Here is a 16,553-nt window from a genome sequence, read left to right on the forward strand (position 1 = left end):
AAAACCAGAATGCAACAAGAGCGAGTGAGAAGTCTAGTTTTCCTTTTTTGCTAGTTGCTTTACGTCGCACCGACACAGATAGTTCTTACGGCGACGATGGGACAGGAAAGGCCTGGGAATGGGAAGGAAGCGGCCGTGGTCTTAATTACGGTACAGTCCCAGCACTTGCCTGGTGTGAAAATGGGAAACCACGGAAAATTATCTTCAGGGCTGCCGACAGTGGGGTTCGAACCCACTATCTCCTTGATGCGAGCTCACAGCTGCGCGCTCCTAACCACACGGCCAACTCGCCTGTTGAGAAGTCTAGTAAAATGATACTTGGAATTATGATCTTATTGACAATAAGCCTCTTTCTGTAATATGTAAACCAGTTTTTGAAATTCACTCTATAGTGAGGAGGGGGTTGGGTAATAAGTAATAATAATAATAACTTAAATGTTTCCACCTTTTCAATACAATATATTCACAAGATTACAAAATTATACGGTACTAGTTTCGACCCATCTAGGGGTCATCATCAGCCGTATTGGAGCAAAGATCATTTGTGGCGAAATCTTTGCTCCAATACGGCTGATGATGACCCCTAGATGGGTCGAAACTAGTACCGTATAATTTTGTAATCTTGTGAATATATTGTATTGAAAAGGTGGAAACATTTAAGTTATTATTATTATTACTTACATATTGTTCAATACGGACCAAAAACATGAAATTCATAACCATCAAGGTTGGGTAATAATCCGAAAGAAATGGACTTAGGGAATTAATTTCTAACCCCACAGTTCTGGGATCACGTTACTAAGGAAACCAATACCTATGCCTCTACATTTCTTGCTAATTTATCTGCTTCCGTTGAAACCAGTAATACTTACGAACAAAAACATTGGTTTCCTGTTACTATAGATGAGCTAAACGCTCACTTTGCTTTGTGTAGTATTCTTATGTAGCCTATGTGATTAATCAAATTTATGTTAAAGTGACAAAAAAATACAGTAGAACCTCGATAATTCGAAATCGGTTAATTCAAAATCCCGCCTAATTCGAAGAAGCTCTCGTTCCCGGAAACATGAGATACAGTTTTACATGTTATTTCAATTATTTAATTCGAAATGCGGATAATTCGTAATTCGAAGTACAATGTCGGCCCCATTACCGAAATTCAGACCTTTAATTCGAAACTGCCTTTACATTTTAAAACAATAGTATGTTACAGAGTAATTTAAACTCGAATTTTTTTCCGCTCCGCGTCATAATAGATCGCGCGTTCCGGAACGTGGAGGGGTAGCTTTCCGCACTTTCACTCACTTCGGTGGGTCTACAGTGCGCTTCATGATTGCTAAGTTGAATGAAATCGGAATTCTTTTGTATTCAACCTTTTAAGGAACGCCGTAATATCACGCAACAGGCGGTGTGCGGGGAAAATAGAATCCGGGAACACTGGCGATGCCGACAGTTGACGAAAGAACGTGGCTCATATAATAAATTCGTAGGCACCGAACAATATTGCATTGCCGGTGAAACTGCACTGCTTTATGTTAACGCGAGCCCAAACGGTCTTATGGTTTTAAAGGAGAAATTGCCAGCCGCGAAATCGTACAAGTGTGACGGATGGGGGTCATAGTAGTGCGTTGCAATGCACATGGAAGCGAGATACTTTATCCCGTCGCCATAGGAAAGTTCAATAAGCCATAATATTTTAAGAGCGTCGGGCACTTTCCATGCCAGTACAAAGCATCTATAATAAAAATGCAAACAGTACAGAAATCCAAAAAATAATGCATTTGCACACGGGAACCGGCACAATATATCCTCGTCTTTGAATTGTGCGATTTTTTTCTTTCGTTGGGTGAGGTTATGTTTGTCAGTGATTTATCCAAGTGCATTATTTGAACATTCTAAATACACCTTGTTGGATACATTTCGGAAATAGTTTTTTTCCATGGCATTTGAAAGGTTTAAACTGTGAATCGACGTGACTGCTTGTATTAATGGGTCTTGGAATACTTTGTGACGCGGCAAGTGCTTACATTTCTGAAGTACGAGTGAAGTGCCGGCGGGAAATCGTACAAGGATAGAGTCATAGGAAAGTTCGACTTTAAGGGCATCGGGTACTTTCTGTGTAAATACAAGGCATCTAAAATGCATACAGTATAGTAATCCAATTAATAAAGCATCTGCACATTGGAGCCAGCATAGATTTCTCCTCGTCTTTGAATCGTGCTTTTTTTTTCTTTCTTGCGTTGCGTGAGGTTATGTTTACCAGTGAGATATCCGGTAGAAATTCAGTAAGACTTACATTACTTTTATAGCATGATAAGGATGTAATATGTTGGAAATCTTTAGTGGAATACCTTGTGGAGGAGCGATGTGTTCACTGCGACAGTTAAGAACCCACCGACCATCCCCCAGAAATAATTTTGCTTTTATAACCTAATAGAAGTTATCACGCGCCATAGTCCATCGCCTAACTACGTACCAGCATTTCCATTGGGTGAGACGCTACGGGATATGACGTCACTCCTAGCAATGAAGTAAGTGAATTCCGTTACCAACCCGCGCACAAGAAATACACAACTGCCCAGACCAATGGAGGTGTCACGCGGGACACTAGAGGCCTAGGGCCGCTTCGCGGCTTCTAACCTGGGGGCTTACGCCCCCAGACCCCCTTTGCTTGATCCAGACCAATGGTCTAACCAATCCAGACCAATGGCTTTGCCACTGACCAATGGTCTAACCAATCCAGACCAATGGCTTTGTCACGCGGGATATTAGAGGCCTAGGGCCGCTTCGCGGCTTCTAAGCTGGGGGCTTACGCCCCCAGACCCCCTTTACTTCATCCAGGCCAATGGCCAAACCAATCCAGACCAATGGCTTTGTCACGAGATTCGTAAATAAAAGTAGCGCCGCTGCACTAGGACTAGTTCTTTATATGAACAGTTGGCAGCTCTGTCCACCGCACGATCAAGTTCTTCGCGAGAAGCGAGCGAGAGAGAAACAAATGACAGTGCAATCGCGCCTGGATACGTAGCGCTGGAAAATGTAAGGTGTTCTGAACTTTTGCCAGATATCCGAGTGCATTATTTGAATACTGTAAATGCACCTTCTTGGATACATTTTGGAAATAGTTCTTTTTTCATGGCATTTGAAAGGTAGTATAAATTGTGAATCAAGCTTAACTGCATGCAGTAACGGGCCTTAGAATATTTTGTAAGGTGGCAAGGGTTGGTACTTCTGAATTGCGAATTGGCGGTTAATTCGAAATCACGTAATTCGAAGTCCGATTTTTGAGTCCCAACGACTTCGAATTAACGAGGTTTTACTGTAAATAGTATGTAAGGGAATATTTCCTTTCACAAGTAATGGAAGGCCAAAGGTTTAAATCATTCAATGTGTGGAATTTCTTTCACTGGCTAAAGAGCACTGCAAAGACCAGTCAATCAAACAGCAAATACACTTTCAAGCACCACGTTCATTCTCTTTGTGTGTTGACCCTTGATCTTCGTCGGTTATTCTTGACATTGGTGTTGAGTAGTAGTTCTGTTTAAAAATACGGTAGCGATTTATTTTATTGTCTGTTAGTCATGGGTAGAAGCGAAGTGACGATCAAACAGCATGCCGAAAGGCACAAATCGGGACATTTTAATGTAAGGATACAGATGGCCTATATTGATGTGCTGACCCTGGAATCAAAAACTTGAAGAAAAAAATATTTTGCAGGCTTTCCTTTGCCTTGGCAGCACTTCTGTGCATTTGGGCCTCTACGAACAGTGTCGATGTAGAGTTTTTTTTTTTTTTTTTTAGCAAGTACAGTGAAACCTCGATTCTCCGTTTTTCGAGGGACCATGAAAATAAAACGTACAACACGGGAAAACGGAAAATCCGGGAATGAATGAAAACCATCAAAAATTTGGCTAAACATCACAAAAATGAAATATTTATAATTATAATCTTACAAAAACTCCTAAACCAAACCAAACTACAGCCCCAGTGGAACTTTGCCTGCCAAGCGACCGCTGCTCAGCCCGAAGGCCTGCAGATTACGAGGTGCGCATGGTCAGTGCCACGAATCCTCTCGGCCGATATTCCCGGCTCTGTAGATCAGGGTCGTCATCTCACCATTTGATAGCTCCACAATTAAAGGTAATCACGTAGGCTGAGTGGAACTGGAACCAGTCTTATATCCAGGTATAATTGCCTGACCTGGTCGCAATCGAACCCGGGCCCTCTGGATGAGAGGCGGGCATATTAGACCGCGAAACCGCATTAATTACCGGTACGCGAGTTTTACAGGGGAATCTTCGTCAGTTTCCCGTGAAAACTTCTTTCAGTTCAGCAACTTTGATTAGGCTAGCCAACTCTTCGAAAAATCTAATAACGAATGTACAATATAACTATTTATAATTAGTTTATTTAAATCCGCCTTGATCAATACACTCAAGGCGGATTTAAATAAACTATTATAAATAGTTATATTGTACATTCAGACCAGTCAATACGGACCAAACACAATATTAACCTATCATGGTTAAGTTTATTAATAGTAAATCTAATAACGCCAAGCCAAACGACAATCGACCACAAGTAGTTTTTAATTCTTTCATCTCATAAAATAAAGCACATTAGATACAAAAGCACCCAAATAAATGGCAAAATCCGTTCATTTCTTAATCTTTCATTGTAATTTTGTCTCCGGCATACTGTTCGTAGTCAGTTTCCGGAAATCTCGTACCGCGCAAATTAGGCCTACATCGACTTTTAAAGGTTATGTTGAACTCGAAAACATGGTATTGAATGTAAGTATCGATTCTTAAAAGTTCTCGAATGCATTTTATTCCATTCTGCCCGTCACAAATCCAATCAAATAGGAAAGATAAAAGAAATATCAAAACTTCAGAAATTACGGTTATTCGTGACCTTGAGGTCATCTGGAAAGCGCGCTCGCTGCACGTCAGTACGAGTTTGAAATGATACCAACCATTTAAAATGTAACGTGCGCAAATAAAACGACTGCGGTTTTTGGTATTTTAACACGAAAACGTAAAATTCCCAGTCTTTCATTAGGACCTAAACAGTAATAGGCAATCCCAATACCTCCCATGGCTTTCTTTTTTTTTCATGTAGGCTAAGGTGCAACATCTATTTTGGTCTCGCTAACATAATCATGTACGATAATATGAAAAATACTGAATTTGTATTAAGAAGGAGCAGTTTCGATTCCTGAAAGCCCAGTTACTCTGCAGTGCCCTGAGCAAAGTGCCGAAAACCTCTTCGGCAGTACAATCGAAAAAATGTAAAAATATAAACATCTAACCCTGGACATAATATGGACGTTTTATAAGTGCGAACATTTGACGAAACTCGTTCTGTGTTCAAGCAGAGCTGTCGAAATGCGCCGTGTCTCCTTGCAGTTGTGGCCACTCTCTGCTTTATGATTTTCCGAGATTCTCTAAACAATACCACCCGAATGCGATGCTAAGGTGGTCCCTTATGCAAGTTCACCGCCGATCGCTTTTCAGTACCGGTACAGTACTTGCTTTAATTATCGCAGTGACGAGGCGTTAACGCCAAGATACATAAATATGCAATAGCCGTCCTTTCGTGAGATACAGTTTATTAAAAAACGATTGATCGAGGATTTAGCGTTAATGGGGCTGGAATTTCTGGACGGTTGATCCGGGAAATCGTTTCTTCGAGGAACGGATAATGCGGGACCTTTACAACGTGATTTATTTACGATGCTCGCGGGACCACGTAATTTGAACGCATATTCCGGGAAAACGTATTTTCCGGGAACGGATAATCGAGGTTCCACTGTACAACATAACTGTAACTGATAGGTGGTCTCAAATGAAGGAGGACACCTTTTAAATAATTGGCATGTTGTACTTAAATCATCATTGAAATTCCTCTTCCTTGTAGGTGTGTTGTACTGTGATAAATAAATACGTTCAGAATAGTAATTTTCACTTTGAAATTGTGTTTGTAAATTTGGAAATAAGCATATTCCTGTGTGTTCGTTAATACTTCTTGCAGTCTTATGTTGATGTTTGTCTTATTTTCCATAGTGAATTCAAAACTGCATGACGAGCAATGTGTGATTAAACAGTATGATTTTACTCCCAACTTTTGTGTGTGCAGTTTAGTAAATTATGCCTATTTTAACCAATTTGCTACAAAATGCTAAATTTGAGAAGTTTAGATGCTACAAAACGCTAAATTTGAAAATCAAAACGCTAAATCACCGATTTTTAAATGCTATAAACCACGAACTCTAGTCATAAAGAACGCCAGGCCGTAAAACAAAGCCACGTCCACTTCTGCAACCCCACCAGCAGAAGAAGAATATTGTACTCACTGAGCTTGACGCTGCCATCCAGTCCCAGCAGGATGTTGTCCGACTTGATGTCTCTGTGGATCACCTGGTTACAATGCAGGAACTCGAGCGCTTGCAACACCTCACGGCATACAGAGGCTATCTGACCCTCGTCCATGCAAGTCTCCGTCACCACGTCCGTGAGAGACCCACCTGGGAGATACTCCATCACAACCTGTAGCACACAATGTACTAGATAAAAATGGCTCAAGTTTCTTTCAAAATCACAAAGCAATACACGTCACACTCAACAAAGACATAGCTGGGAGATATACAGGGAGTGGTGGTGGTGATTATTGTTCTAAGAGGAAGTACAACTATTCTACGTTAACATTAATCAGAGAGAAAAAAATAAAGGAAAATGACACTTCAAAAAATGAAGGTATCAGCCAAAGAAAGACAAGGGCCACGAAGGGTGCGACAGTGAAAGATTCCATAGACCTCAAATGCTCTAACAGCATCGGGGTTGGAAAAGAACGAGAGCTGACCCAATGTTGTTGGATAGGAGAGACAAAAGCGAGACGCCTGGTGAAAGTAGGTGGAAGCAATGTGAAGACTCAGTTATGGGCTCCATAGTTGCCATCCCACGCTTCCAAGAGCCCCCTTTTAGTCACCTGTTAAAACAGACAGGGGAAACCGTGCTATAACAAATTTCTGATTTCCACTTACCTGCCTCAGTCCCTTCAGTGGGTTTTGAAAACTGAATAGTAATAGCAGTTTTCAGCTCGGTGACGAAAGTAATGGGAAACTACCTCATTTCCTCACTAGAACTCTTTGCTGATATCTAAGCCATCTATGGCAGCTGATGAGGACCCAACCACTCTGTGGGCTGAGTACACAAAAAACACACACACACACTCCCTCTCTCTTTCCTATTACTGTGTTCATTTCATCAGCCCATCCAGTCCAAACATAATTTCAAGAAAAATTCCCTGGTGTACAACATGTTCTTTATAATAAATTTCACACTATAAGTGTGAAGCCCAAGGAACCAAACTGACAGCATAGAGGAACTGCAACAAAATATCCTGCAGGAAACTGCGAACTACACTGTGTTATATTTTGTTATTTAATAGATACAAAAAAATGTGGACAATAACTTCTTTCCTAGCACGTATTTCAGGCTTGCCTGGTCACTGTTTGCAACTTCCTTCCGTCGAGGGTGTCTTCAGGTCCAAAGCCAGTTACCTGTGTAGCCTGCTTAATTCTGTCTACCCACCGTTTGTTTGTCTGGACGTCCACAAGGTCTAAGGGCCGGTTCGATCACCTGCTGGTAAAGTGGCTGGCTGGGAGTGTATATCAGCTGGTACTTTGGCTTGCGTGCAACCACCTCCGCGTAAGTGCTAGGTAGCTACCCGGAGCTAGACACCGATATACGGAGTTGGCAAGACTGATTTTCAGCGACTTCTCGCTTTCGAGCGTGTGCTATCTAACGTTAGGTGTATGAAGCTCATTTCGACTGTCTTATTTTCCTGTGCTTGCATCTGCTGATTATCAGGAAAAAGCCTAATAAGGGGAAGTTTACACATGGTAGATTATAGTAATAAGGGGAGTCTTAAGAGTTATGGACAACGATTTATTCAAACTTTCGTGATTTTAATCTATGAGCTTCAAAATCAATACCTAACTGGGATTAAAATCTCCAGATACATTTTCTTACGCCAGTTATAACCTGTCATGTAAGGCAGCGTTTCTGGAAAGTATTCTCTTAGTAGATTGGAAAAGTCGCTCGCTCCGTAATAGAAGGCACGCAGGTTTACATTTAAAATTTTATTTTCTTTCTCTGCCCTTGTTCTTAACTGTCTTTTACATGCCTCCATATGCGCACGCACGCACACACACACACACACACACACACACACACACACACACACACACACACACACACACACACACAATCCTCTATTTGCAACTAGCTCTGTGACCTCGTTTAGTTACACATGCTTCCATTTATTGATAATGCATTTCTTTTTTTTTGCTAGTTGTTTTACGTCGCACCGACACAGACAGGTCTTATGGCGACGATGGGACAGGAAAGGGCTAGGAGTGGGAAGGAAGCGGCCGTGGCCTTAATTAAGGTACAGCCCCAGCATTTGCCTGGTGTGAAAATGGGAAACCACGGAAAACCATTTTTAGGGCTGCCGACAGTGGGGTTCGAACCTACTATCTCCCGAATACTGGACACTGGCCGCACTTAAGCGACTGCAGCTATCGAGCTCGGTGATAATGCATTTCATTCTTATGTTTAACTTTATGAAGATAAAGTTGGAAGGTACTGTAAATGTAAAGAACTAATCGGGGTAAATATCCATTCATAGGAAGAGGAATTTGGGAATGGAATAGTTTCCAATTTCTTTGAAATCATTTACAAGAAGACTTTGTAAACAACTGATAAGGAATCTGCTACCTGGACAACAGTCCTATATGCTATATTAATCATAACACTACTTTCTATTAGTAGCACACACATAAAGCATTTTCCTACTAGACTTAATAGGCCTGTTGTGATTAAGCATTTCAATGAAATATATTAACAAATGAACGTATGAAAAGAGGCATACAGATTAACACAACGCTAATAATGAAAATAAAAAAAAGAATCGTCATAATGAAGACTCGAACCTGCATACCTCGTAGTACGAAGTGAGTGCGTTGGCCATTACGCTACGAGAATGCTTGGGGTAACGAGGATACATACACTAAGTTATACCAGGTGTCTGAAAACTGAAAAAGTAGAAAATTAATGCCCATTTGAAATAATTTCCAAATAGGTTTTGATTTTATATCCTTGTAGAGTTTATTTGCGAAAGCTTGATGTATAAAATGTGTTCCCTGCGCTACCGATGCAAGAGGCTGGTGTGGCCGTTGCAACTCAAGGGAAGCATTAATGTTCAAAATCCTGCAATACAATATCGATCACTGTTACAGTATCATTTTTTTTTCAGTATACTACGCTAATTTAAGATGTATGCCACCAGAAATAATGTTCAGCTCTCAAAACTTGCCTGGCAGGTAAAGTCTTATCGGGCCCTCGAAGTGGCTGATAAATTACGTGCCGGGTAACTATGGTTAATGCTGCCGACAGCGCTACCTGGGATTGGTCGAATGGAAACATCAAGTTATGCGCTACTTTACCAGTAGGTGGTAGAACCAGCCCTAAGTCAACCTGGGTGACATTGGAGGGTATTTTTTTCCGTCGAGTTATGATCACTTCTAATAAGGTCTCCGGGTTTCCTGCATTTTTTTTTTGTGATGAAATGTTGGTCCCATTCATGGCCTTACATCATGATCACAGACTGACACAACGTTTTCATTCCACTACAGTACATGGAGGGTCTGCTGTGGTGTTTTTGATGCCAGCCAGCATTCAGAGCCGTATAAGACCACTGGGTGAACCCTGGTCTTGTGTAATTTCCCTTTCAGTCGGTTAGATACTTCCTCATCGCATACCAGACATGGTGTCTCATCAGCGTGCTCAGGCATCTAGAAAATGCCTCTCTATCCAAAATAAGCGAACCATTCGTGAAGTTCCTACGTAAAATTTTTGTAAAAAAAAGTTCATAATACTGTATGGTATCTGCTATGGGAAGGAGTGTTAGGCGGCAGTAAATAACCAGACTCTCAAATGGGTGGGTGCTGGTCCCACAGTGGAGGAACACGTAGTGTGTGTGGCGAGCCTCTGCCAGAACCCTGGACAAGGGTTATAGAAGTAGAAGTAGTTAACAGTACACCACCACGACTGAACTCTCCTGAGACATAGCAGCAGCTGTCATGGACTTCGTAGCTGGTTCTTAATTCAAATGTTCTCCCTGTATTAATGCACGCAAGGAATTTCGAAGATCTTCTTACAGATAACCTATATCTTATACAGGCCAAGTTCCACAAGGGTTGAGTTCCTTCGTGCAGGCTGCGCGTTAGTAAAAGAGAGCGTGCTCCCTGTCATACCATTCCGGTATGCCCATAGAAAACCTGTATATTGGTTCCAATTAGTCAATAACAATTTAAAGTTGTAAAAGCATCTTATTAAAATAATAGGACATGTTTTGGCTGCATTAGGCCATCTTCAGCTGTCTAGAATTAATTTAAAATTAATATACTAAAAGTTACAAAACATGAATACAATTCTCACTTGTATAATCTACGGTACTTACGCTGAATTATCATCAGACAAGGAAGTCGCTAGATGTAATGTGATGAAGTTATAACAGTTCTATGTAAAAGGATGATGATTTAATTGAAAGTTTCTTCTGCCCTTAAAATTAATTTCATGCAAAAATAATCTCAGCTGATTCAGTAAAATTGTTGTCCCACTTAATATAAAACTTCTAAAATGCTATGGATTCACAAATGTAGATCAAAGGGTCCATAGTAGTAATGGTCATCTCTGCCAATGGATATGTTTACCTTATTCTTGATCACTTCATCATGACTTTCGGACATGTCAGCTGAATAGCCTCTGAAAAATACTCATTACAGTTCTGGGCACCAACCGTATATAACAGATTGACCTGTCATCTCTGCAGTACCCTGGACTCATTTCCACATCACTTGATGCTCTGTGTCCTTTCCAACATCTAGAGACTCCGTTGCAGCAAGTGGTTCACTCTCACGTCATGGGCAAACAAATCATTCTCTCTTACAGTAACCTTCTCATAGCCTTCAAAGCACTATGTACTTTTCTTATTCGAATTACATATTGCACCAAAGATTTGCCACTATCATAGCTAAGCGTATGCTGGATATTGCCATATGGTCAAGTTCTGTGCTCTTCTGGTTCTGAAGGCATAAAGTTATTTGTCCAACATGTCCACGAGTCCCATTTTCCCTTGTATCGGCAACACTTCATCCTGTGCCCTTTGTTACACATCATGTGCCGAAAATAATCAAGTTTCCATCTTCTTATAGATAGCAGTGCTTATCACCTCTGTATTGCTCACTTTGTGAATCTTATTCTACTAAAGCAGACAACTCACCCAGAGTTCCTCTCCCACCAGATAGCTGTCCAGGTAGTTCACAACGTTCGGATGTTTGTTTTCCCGCATCACAAGGATTTCGTTAATGATCAGTTCCTTCTTAGGCTGCTGCGACAGGTTCATCTGCTTGATGGCCACCTCCATGCCGGTGGACGTCTCTATAGCAGTGTACACAGTACCCGACGCCCTGCAAATAGAACACATTTTTACATTGGTTCACTTACACTAGAATCAAATAAAATGTAAATTTGGTCAAATTCATCCAGACAACCCCACAAGGGAGATGAGCTGCACCAAGCTTTCAGCACAGGACAGGAGGTAGAACATCATCATCTAAATGCATCATTATCCTGTTTGGCCTTTCAGCATTCACAAGCACCTCCCCCAATCCTCCTTGGCTGAATAGACAGTGTACTGGCCTAGACTCGGGGACTGCGTGTTTGTGCTGCACATCATACATCACACCCACTCCTCTTATTATTAAAAGCAGAGTCTAAACATCGTTGCGTTGGTCTCCCTCTCTAGTCATCTTAATCTCCACTATTCTTCTAAGGTAAACCTGTCCTCCTCGGTTTGCCTCACACGACCTAACATGATTTGGACTTTTCCGTTATTTCGTTAAGGTTATAGCTAGCATTAAAATATGGGTCCAGGTGTATATAAAAATTCTTGATTATATTAAGCAGAGGGCCTTTGTTAGCTATTTCGAGAATGTCCATGCCTTGTTCAATATTCGTGAATTCATGATTGTAATCGACCAATATTTTATTTGATTATTTTATTCATTACCTACTTCAGGAAAAACAATTTAGTGGTTAGGTTATTTAAATGTCGTCCGTCGATACAATCATCATCATTCCCCCCACCCTTCGGCCCCGCCTTAAGCCACTTCCCAACTCCCTGCCCCTCCCTTCGCACGCCACCCACTCCACCGGGTTGCTCCTCCCTGCACCAGCTTTCCTCCCCTCCTATTCCATGCCATTCCCACTACTCTAGTTGCACACTACCGGTCAAGTCGTTCACATTGCATGCAAGGTGAGTTCTCATTCTTTTTCTTCGTTTTTCGCCATTCCTTTCTTTAAAAATGTTTGCGTTAATTCTACTCTTTTCATCATCAGGTTCTATTGGTTCCAACTTGGATTGGGAATTCTCCTCGTATCACAGGAAGAATCCATTGCTTTATAAGAAGTTGCATGGTTCTGCCTATATTTAATTTCTATATCAGAAATATGGGACCTTAAGCAAGACAGACACCCTCTGCGCCAATGTCCAACACTAAATTTTTTTACCTGAAGATCACTTGAAATATAGTACTCAATAGAAGCATCTGGACTTTGTATTCAGACCGGCATCTTATACTTTTGATGTGCAATTTTAGAGTATTCACTAAAAAAAAAGGGTAATATTTTAATCATCATTGTAGAAAATCGTTGTGATACTATTCTTACAGTCTAATTGCAACATATGTATACGTGAAATTTTATTTGTCATTGAACAGTACAACATAATTTTATCTCATTAGTCCATAATTTTATCTATCAACATTTCATCCACTCCACCATTTCATATGTATATTTCCGCACCACATACACAGTTCACTCTTTTAATTCTTATTTCCACAATATAATTTTGTTTTAGGACATCGGCAAATCAAAAAGTGTATCTTATTTAGGTTGATGAAGACCCATATAGGGTCGAAACTAGTCCCTTGTTAACATATTGTAATGTATTTATAGACATTGCAATTATTGTACAGTATTGAGTAGGTGGAATACACTGTAAAATTATATGTAATCTTAATTCAATATGGAACCAATAATGAAATTCATAACCTTGAATCATCCTTAGCAAGCTTATGATGTCTTTTTCATAGGTTCTTAATGTCCCATAACCAAAACGAATGGAAATAAATATTTGAGAATTTTAACATTTCCTTGATGCTAAATGCGGGTTTTGCCCTATTGTGAATTATGTTAAATAGAATATAAAATAGCATTGCTGGAAATTTCTTCCATTAAATGCGGGTTTATGTTTAATTGAGGTCACGCAAAATCAGGGTTATACTATAATATCACTAACTGCTATGCATTTAAACATAAAGTGAACACAAACATGAATGTAAGATCTGCTGTAACTGCACAAGAAAAAAAGTTGTAAAACTTAACCCATTCCCCCAAGATCATCATTGTGTCTTATGGAAGAGCATTTATCTGGTGAAAATATTTATTACATTTATTATATTATATTTATTCATGGAATAAATGCTAGTAAGCGAAATTTTTGTGAACATCGCTAGGAAAGGAAAGAATTTGCTAATTCCTTTTGAAAATGAGAGGTGATGAGGGCCCAGACACACTTGATAATACACCATAATCTGTAAGGCAAAAGAGCAATCATTCTATCCCCAGAATGGCCCCTGTATGGAGGTTTATGAGACACTGAAGCTGACTGGTTAATAAAGAGCCCCTCACCCCTGTCCGATCTTCTCCATCTTGGTGTATTTCCGGTTCGGATCGCCGACGCTCACGATGGTTCGCAACTTCTCCAGGATCTCTTCGTCGCTCATCTTCTTCTTGCGGGCCTTGTCCGACGGTGTCCTCGAGTCCCCACCTCCGACCACGCTGGCGTTATTGCGGTTTTTATCCAGGGTGCCATTCGTGGTAGTTCGAGGTGGAGCGACTGACGGCACCTCCTCCTCGATGGGCTTCGTGTACTGGGAAAATTAAATTCAAATTTTGAAGAACAAGCAACGAGAAATATTGAGGATTGAAATATAATTTTTGAAAAATTCACTAAAAGGCCAGAAGTGCAACATGAAAGCTGTAAGGTTGCTGGATAAAGAACAGAATTTGAGTTTAAAATTATATTAAATTCTTTCAGCTGAAAGCTCGGCTTCATTAAATAAACATAGTGGCTTTAATCCAGTTAATACTATGAGCCACGAAAACCTACGTTCATTACTTATTTTTTATAATTCTCTACATAAGGCTTTATACTACACGACCTTTGGCGTGGATGAAAATTTTATGTAAAATATGTAGTGTTAAAATTAGATACAATGACAACAGTAACTTGCCAAAATTTACAGTTTCCAGACAGATACATACTAAGGAAAACTACATAATCACATAAACATTCGGACTCCATTCTGGAGTTCCTGTAAATTCTCAATTAGGTAAACGAACACCAATGAAAGTCCAAGTTCTTTAATCCAGGGAGGTTAACCTGGACATCATACTTACAATGGACTTGGTTCGTTCTGGTCGTGCTGCTATTGGAGGTGGGGGAGGCTCTTCTTCCACCTCGCTGCTGGTCGCCGCCGACGTCACGTTGCCGCCTCCTTCCGTGTCCGGTGTTGTTGACGACGGGCTGCTGCTCGAGGGGTGACTGAGGCTATGCTGGGAGTGGCTGGAACCCGAGTTGGTGGTGGCCTGGCGAAGGCTTGGCCGAGGAGAAGGGGCCAGGTCCACAGAAGTCGGAATAGCGCCATCTAAAACATAGGAAGAAGAGATTAAGGGATTTCAACTCGCCTGTAGAGCATGAAATAATTCAATAATTATGTGGCTGCATATATTTAAAAAACAATGAACAATTTGTTGCTGCTGCTGTTTGGTTCATCAGTCCATAAAAGTAGTCTGATGCAGCTTTTTGCGCTAACACCTACTGCTAAGTCCTACTTGCCTTCCTCTGTTCTAACTGCCTATATTAACTGAGCAAGTCTTCGACGTCTAAAGATGTCTCTCTACTTCTTCTTCTCTCCACTTTCAAGTTATTTTAATATCTCCTCATCTAGCCCTTAGCAGTCTTCTGAAACACCACATCTCAAGGCTTCTATTCTCTTTCTTAGTCACCATTTTTTACTTCCAAACAATGCCTCACTCCACTCATAAGTAAAACAACTACTTTCTAATTTGTATAACAACGAACCAAGCAGGCTTCTTTTCTTAAGAAAAGCCTTTCCCACTTGTATTAGTCTACAGAGGGTGCCAATAAAATGTATGCATATTTGAAGCAAAGAAAATGTGTTAACATAACGAAGCTGAATTCACACAAACAGAAAACGATGAGCAACTAATCATCTTCGACTTTTCCAGTTACAACAGTAGCGTCGGCGTCAATACACTTCTGAGTACGTTTAGCTACTGCTAAAGTGTCCTCAGCGATTGCAGCACATGCAGTTTTAATTTCTTCCCGAAGTGCTGTCAGTGTAATTTGTTTTCTATGGAATACAACATACGTAAGAGTTCCCCATAGATGGAGTTAGATCTGGAGAACGTGGTGAAAACTCAATTGGACTTCTCGGTCCTATCCAGTGCCCCGTAAGATCGTCATCAAGGTACGCACGGTCATCCGGGTTTTGCAATAGCACTTCAAAATTACTTTCCACTATTCAAACAATAATCTTAGCTCCATTTTCTTATAGCAACGCTAGCATAACGTATCCGTGCTTAATCTTCTACCATTGACGCGCCTCGTGGCTACTACTGTAGATTAACTACAGAACATAATCTTCTGTCTGGATGCAATTCAGTAGCGTGAGCTGGAAATACCCGTGTGCGAGTTGAATTTCACATTAATTTACCTGAAATTAAGTCTAATTTTATACATATACCTACCTAAAAAATGCAGTATCTCTCTTTACAGAACATCATACTGTTGTTGGATGGCCCACCTTTGTAATATATTAAAAAGATATCTCCTGTCGAAGTCTGTACATATTTTACCAACACCCTCTATATTTCATGTCCTCTATCAAGTAACAATACTAAACTACCTTTTTTTATGACTTAACTTCCTAATTCCTGCATCACCTCGCTATATTTCAATATCTTTATTTTGGATTTATTTATTTTTGTCTGCATCCTTCAAAAATTTCTCCAATTGGATAAAATAAGAATATCAGCAGTAAATTTTCGGCGTTTTGATTACCTCTCCTTTATCCAAATTTCTCTTTGATTTCCTGTAGGACATTTTCTGAAATGGAGTGGAGACAAGCTGCAGCAATGAAAGGTCACGGTTGCTTCCTTTCCAGTCCTAGCTCTGTGCTATCCAATCATCGCCACAGGACTTCTCCAAGACAGCAGCTCTGTTTCACTCCTTTCTGGACTGCTGCTTCTACCCTTGGTTATTCTCAATTCTGTAGACTGGTTTTGTGTATCTGTGTATCTGATGCCAAAGTGGTGGAAAGCTGGAACTTCCCAAACGCA

General features: G+C 40.5%; 1 protein-coding gene across 2 annotated transcripts in view; it reads right to left on the reverse strand.

Moving 5' to 3' along the window:
- Pak (serine/threonine-protein kinase PAK 3-like protein) overlaps positions 1–16,553 on the reverse strand; it is an 88,006-nt gene that overhangs the window by 28,562 nt on the left and 42,891 nt on the right. For both annotated transcript variants that reach the window (XM_067158220.2, XM_067158219.2), the window contains exons 5-8: positions 14,589–14,836; positions 13,818–14,059; positions 11,347–11,533; positions 6,356–6,548 (exon numbers count right to left, since the gene is read on the reverse strand). In XM_067158220.2, coding sequence (XP_067014321.1) covers positions 6,356–6,548; positions 11,347–11,533; positions 13,818–14,059; positions 14,589–14,836 — 870 coding nt within the window. The remainder of the gene's footprint in view (positions 1–6,355; positions 6,549–11,346; positions 11,534–13,817; positions 14,060–14,588; positions 14,837–16,553) is intronic.

This window comes from Anabrus simplex, chromosome 14, assembly GCF_040414725.1.
Source record: "Anabrus simplex isolate iqAnaSimp1 chromosome 14, ASM4041472v1, whole genome shotgun sequence".
Classification (NCBI taxonomy): Eukaryota; Metazoa; Arthropoda; class Insecta; order Orthoptera; family Tettigoniidae; genus Anabrus; species Anabrus simplex.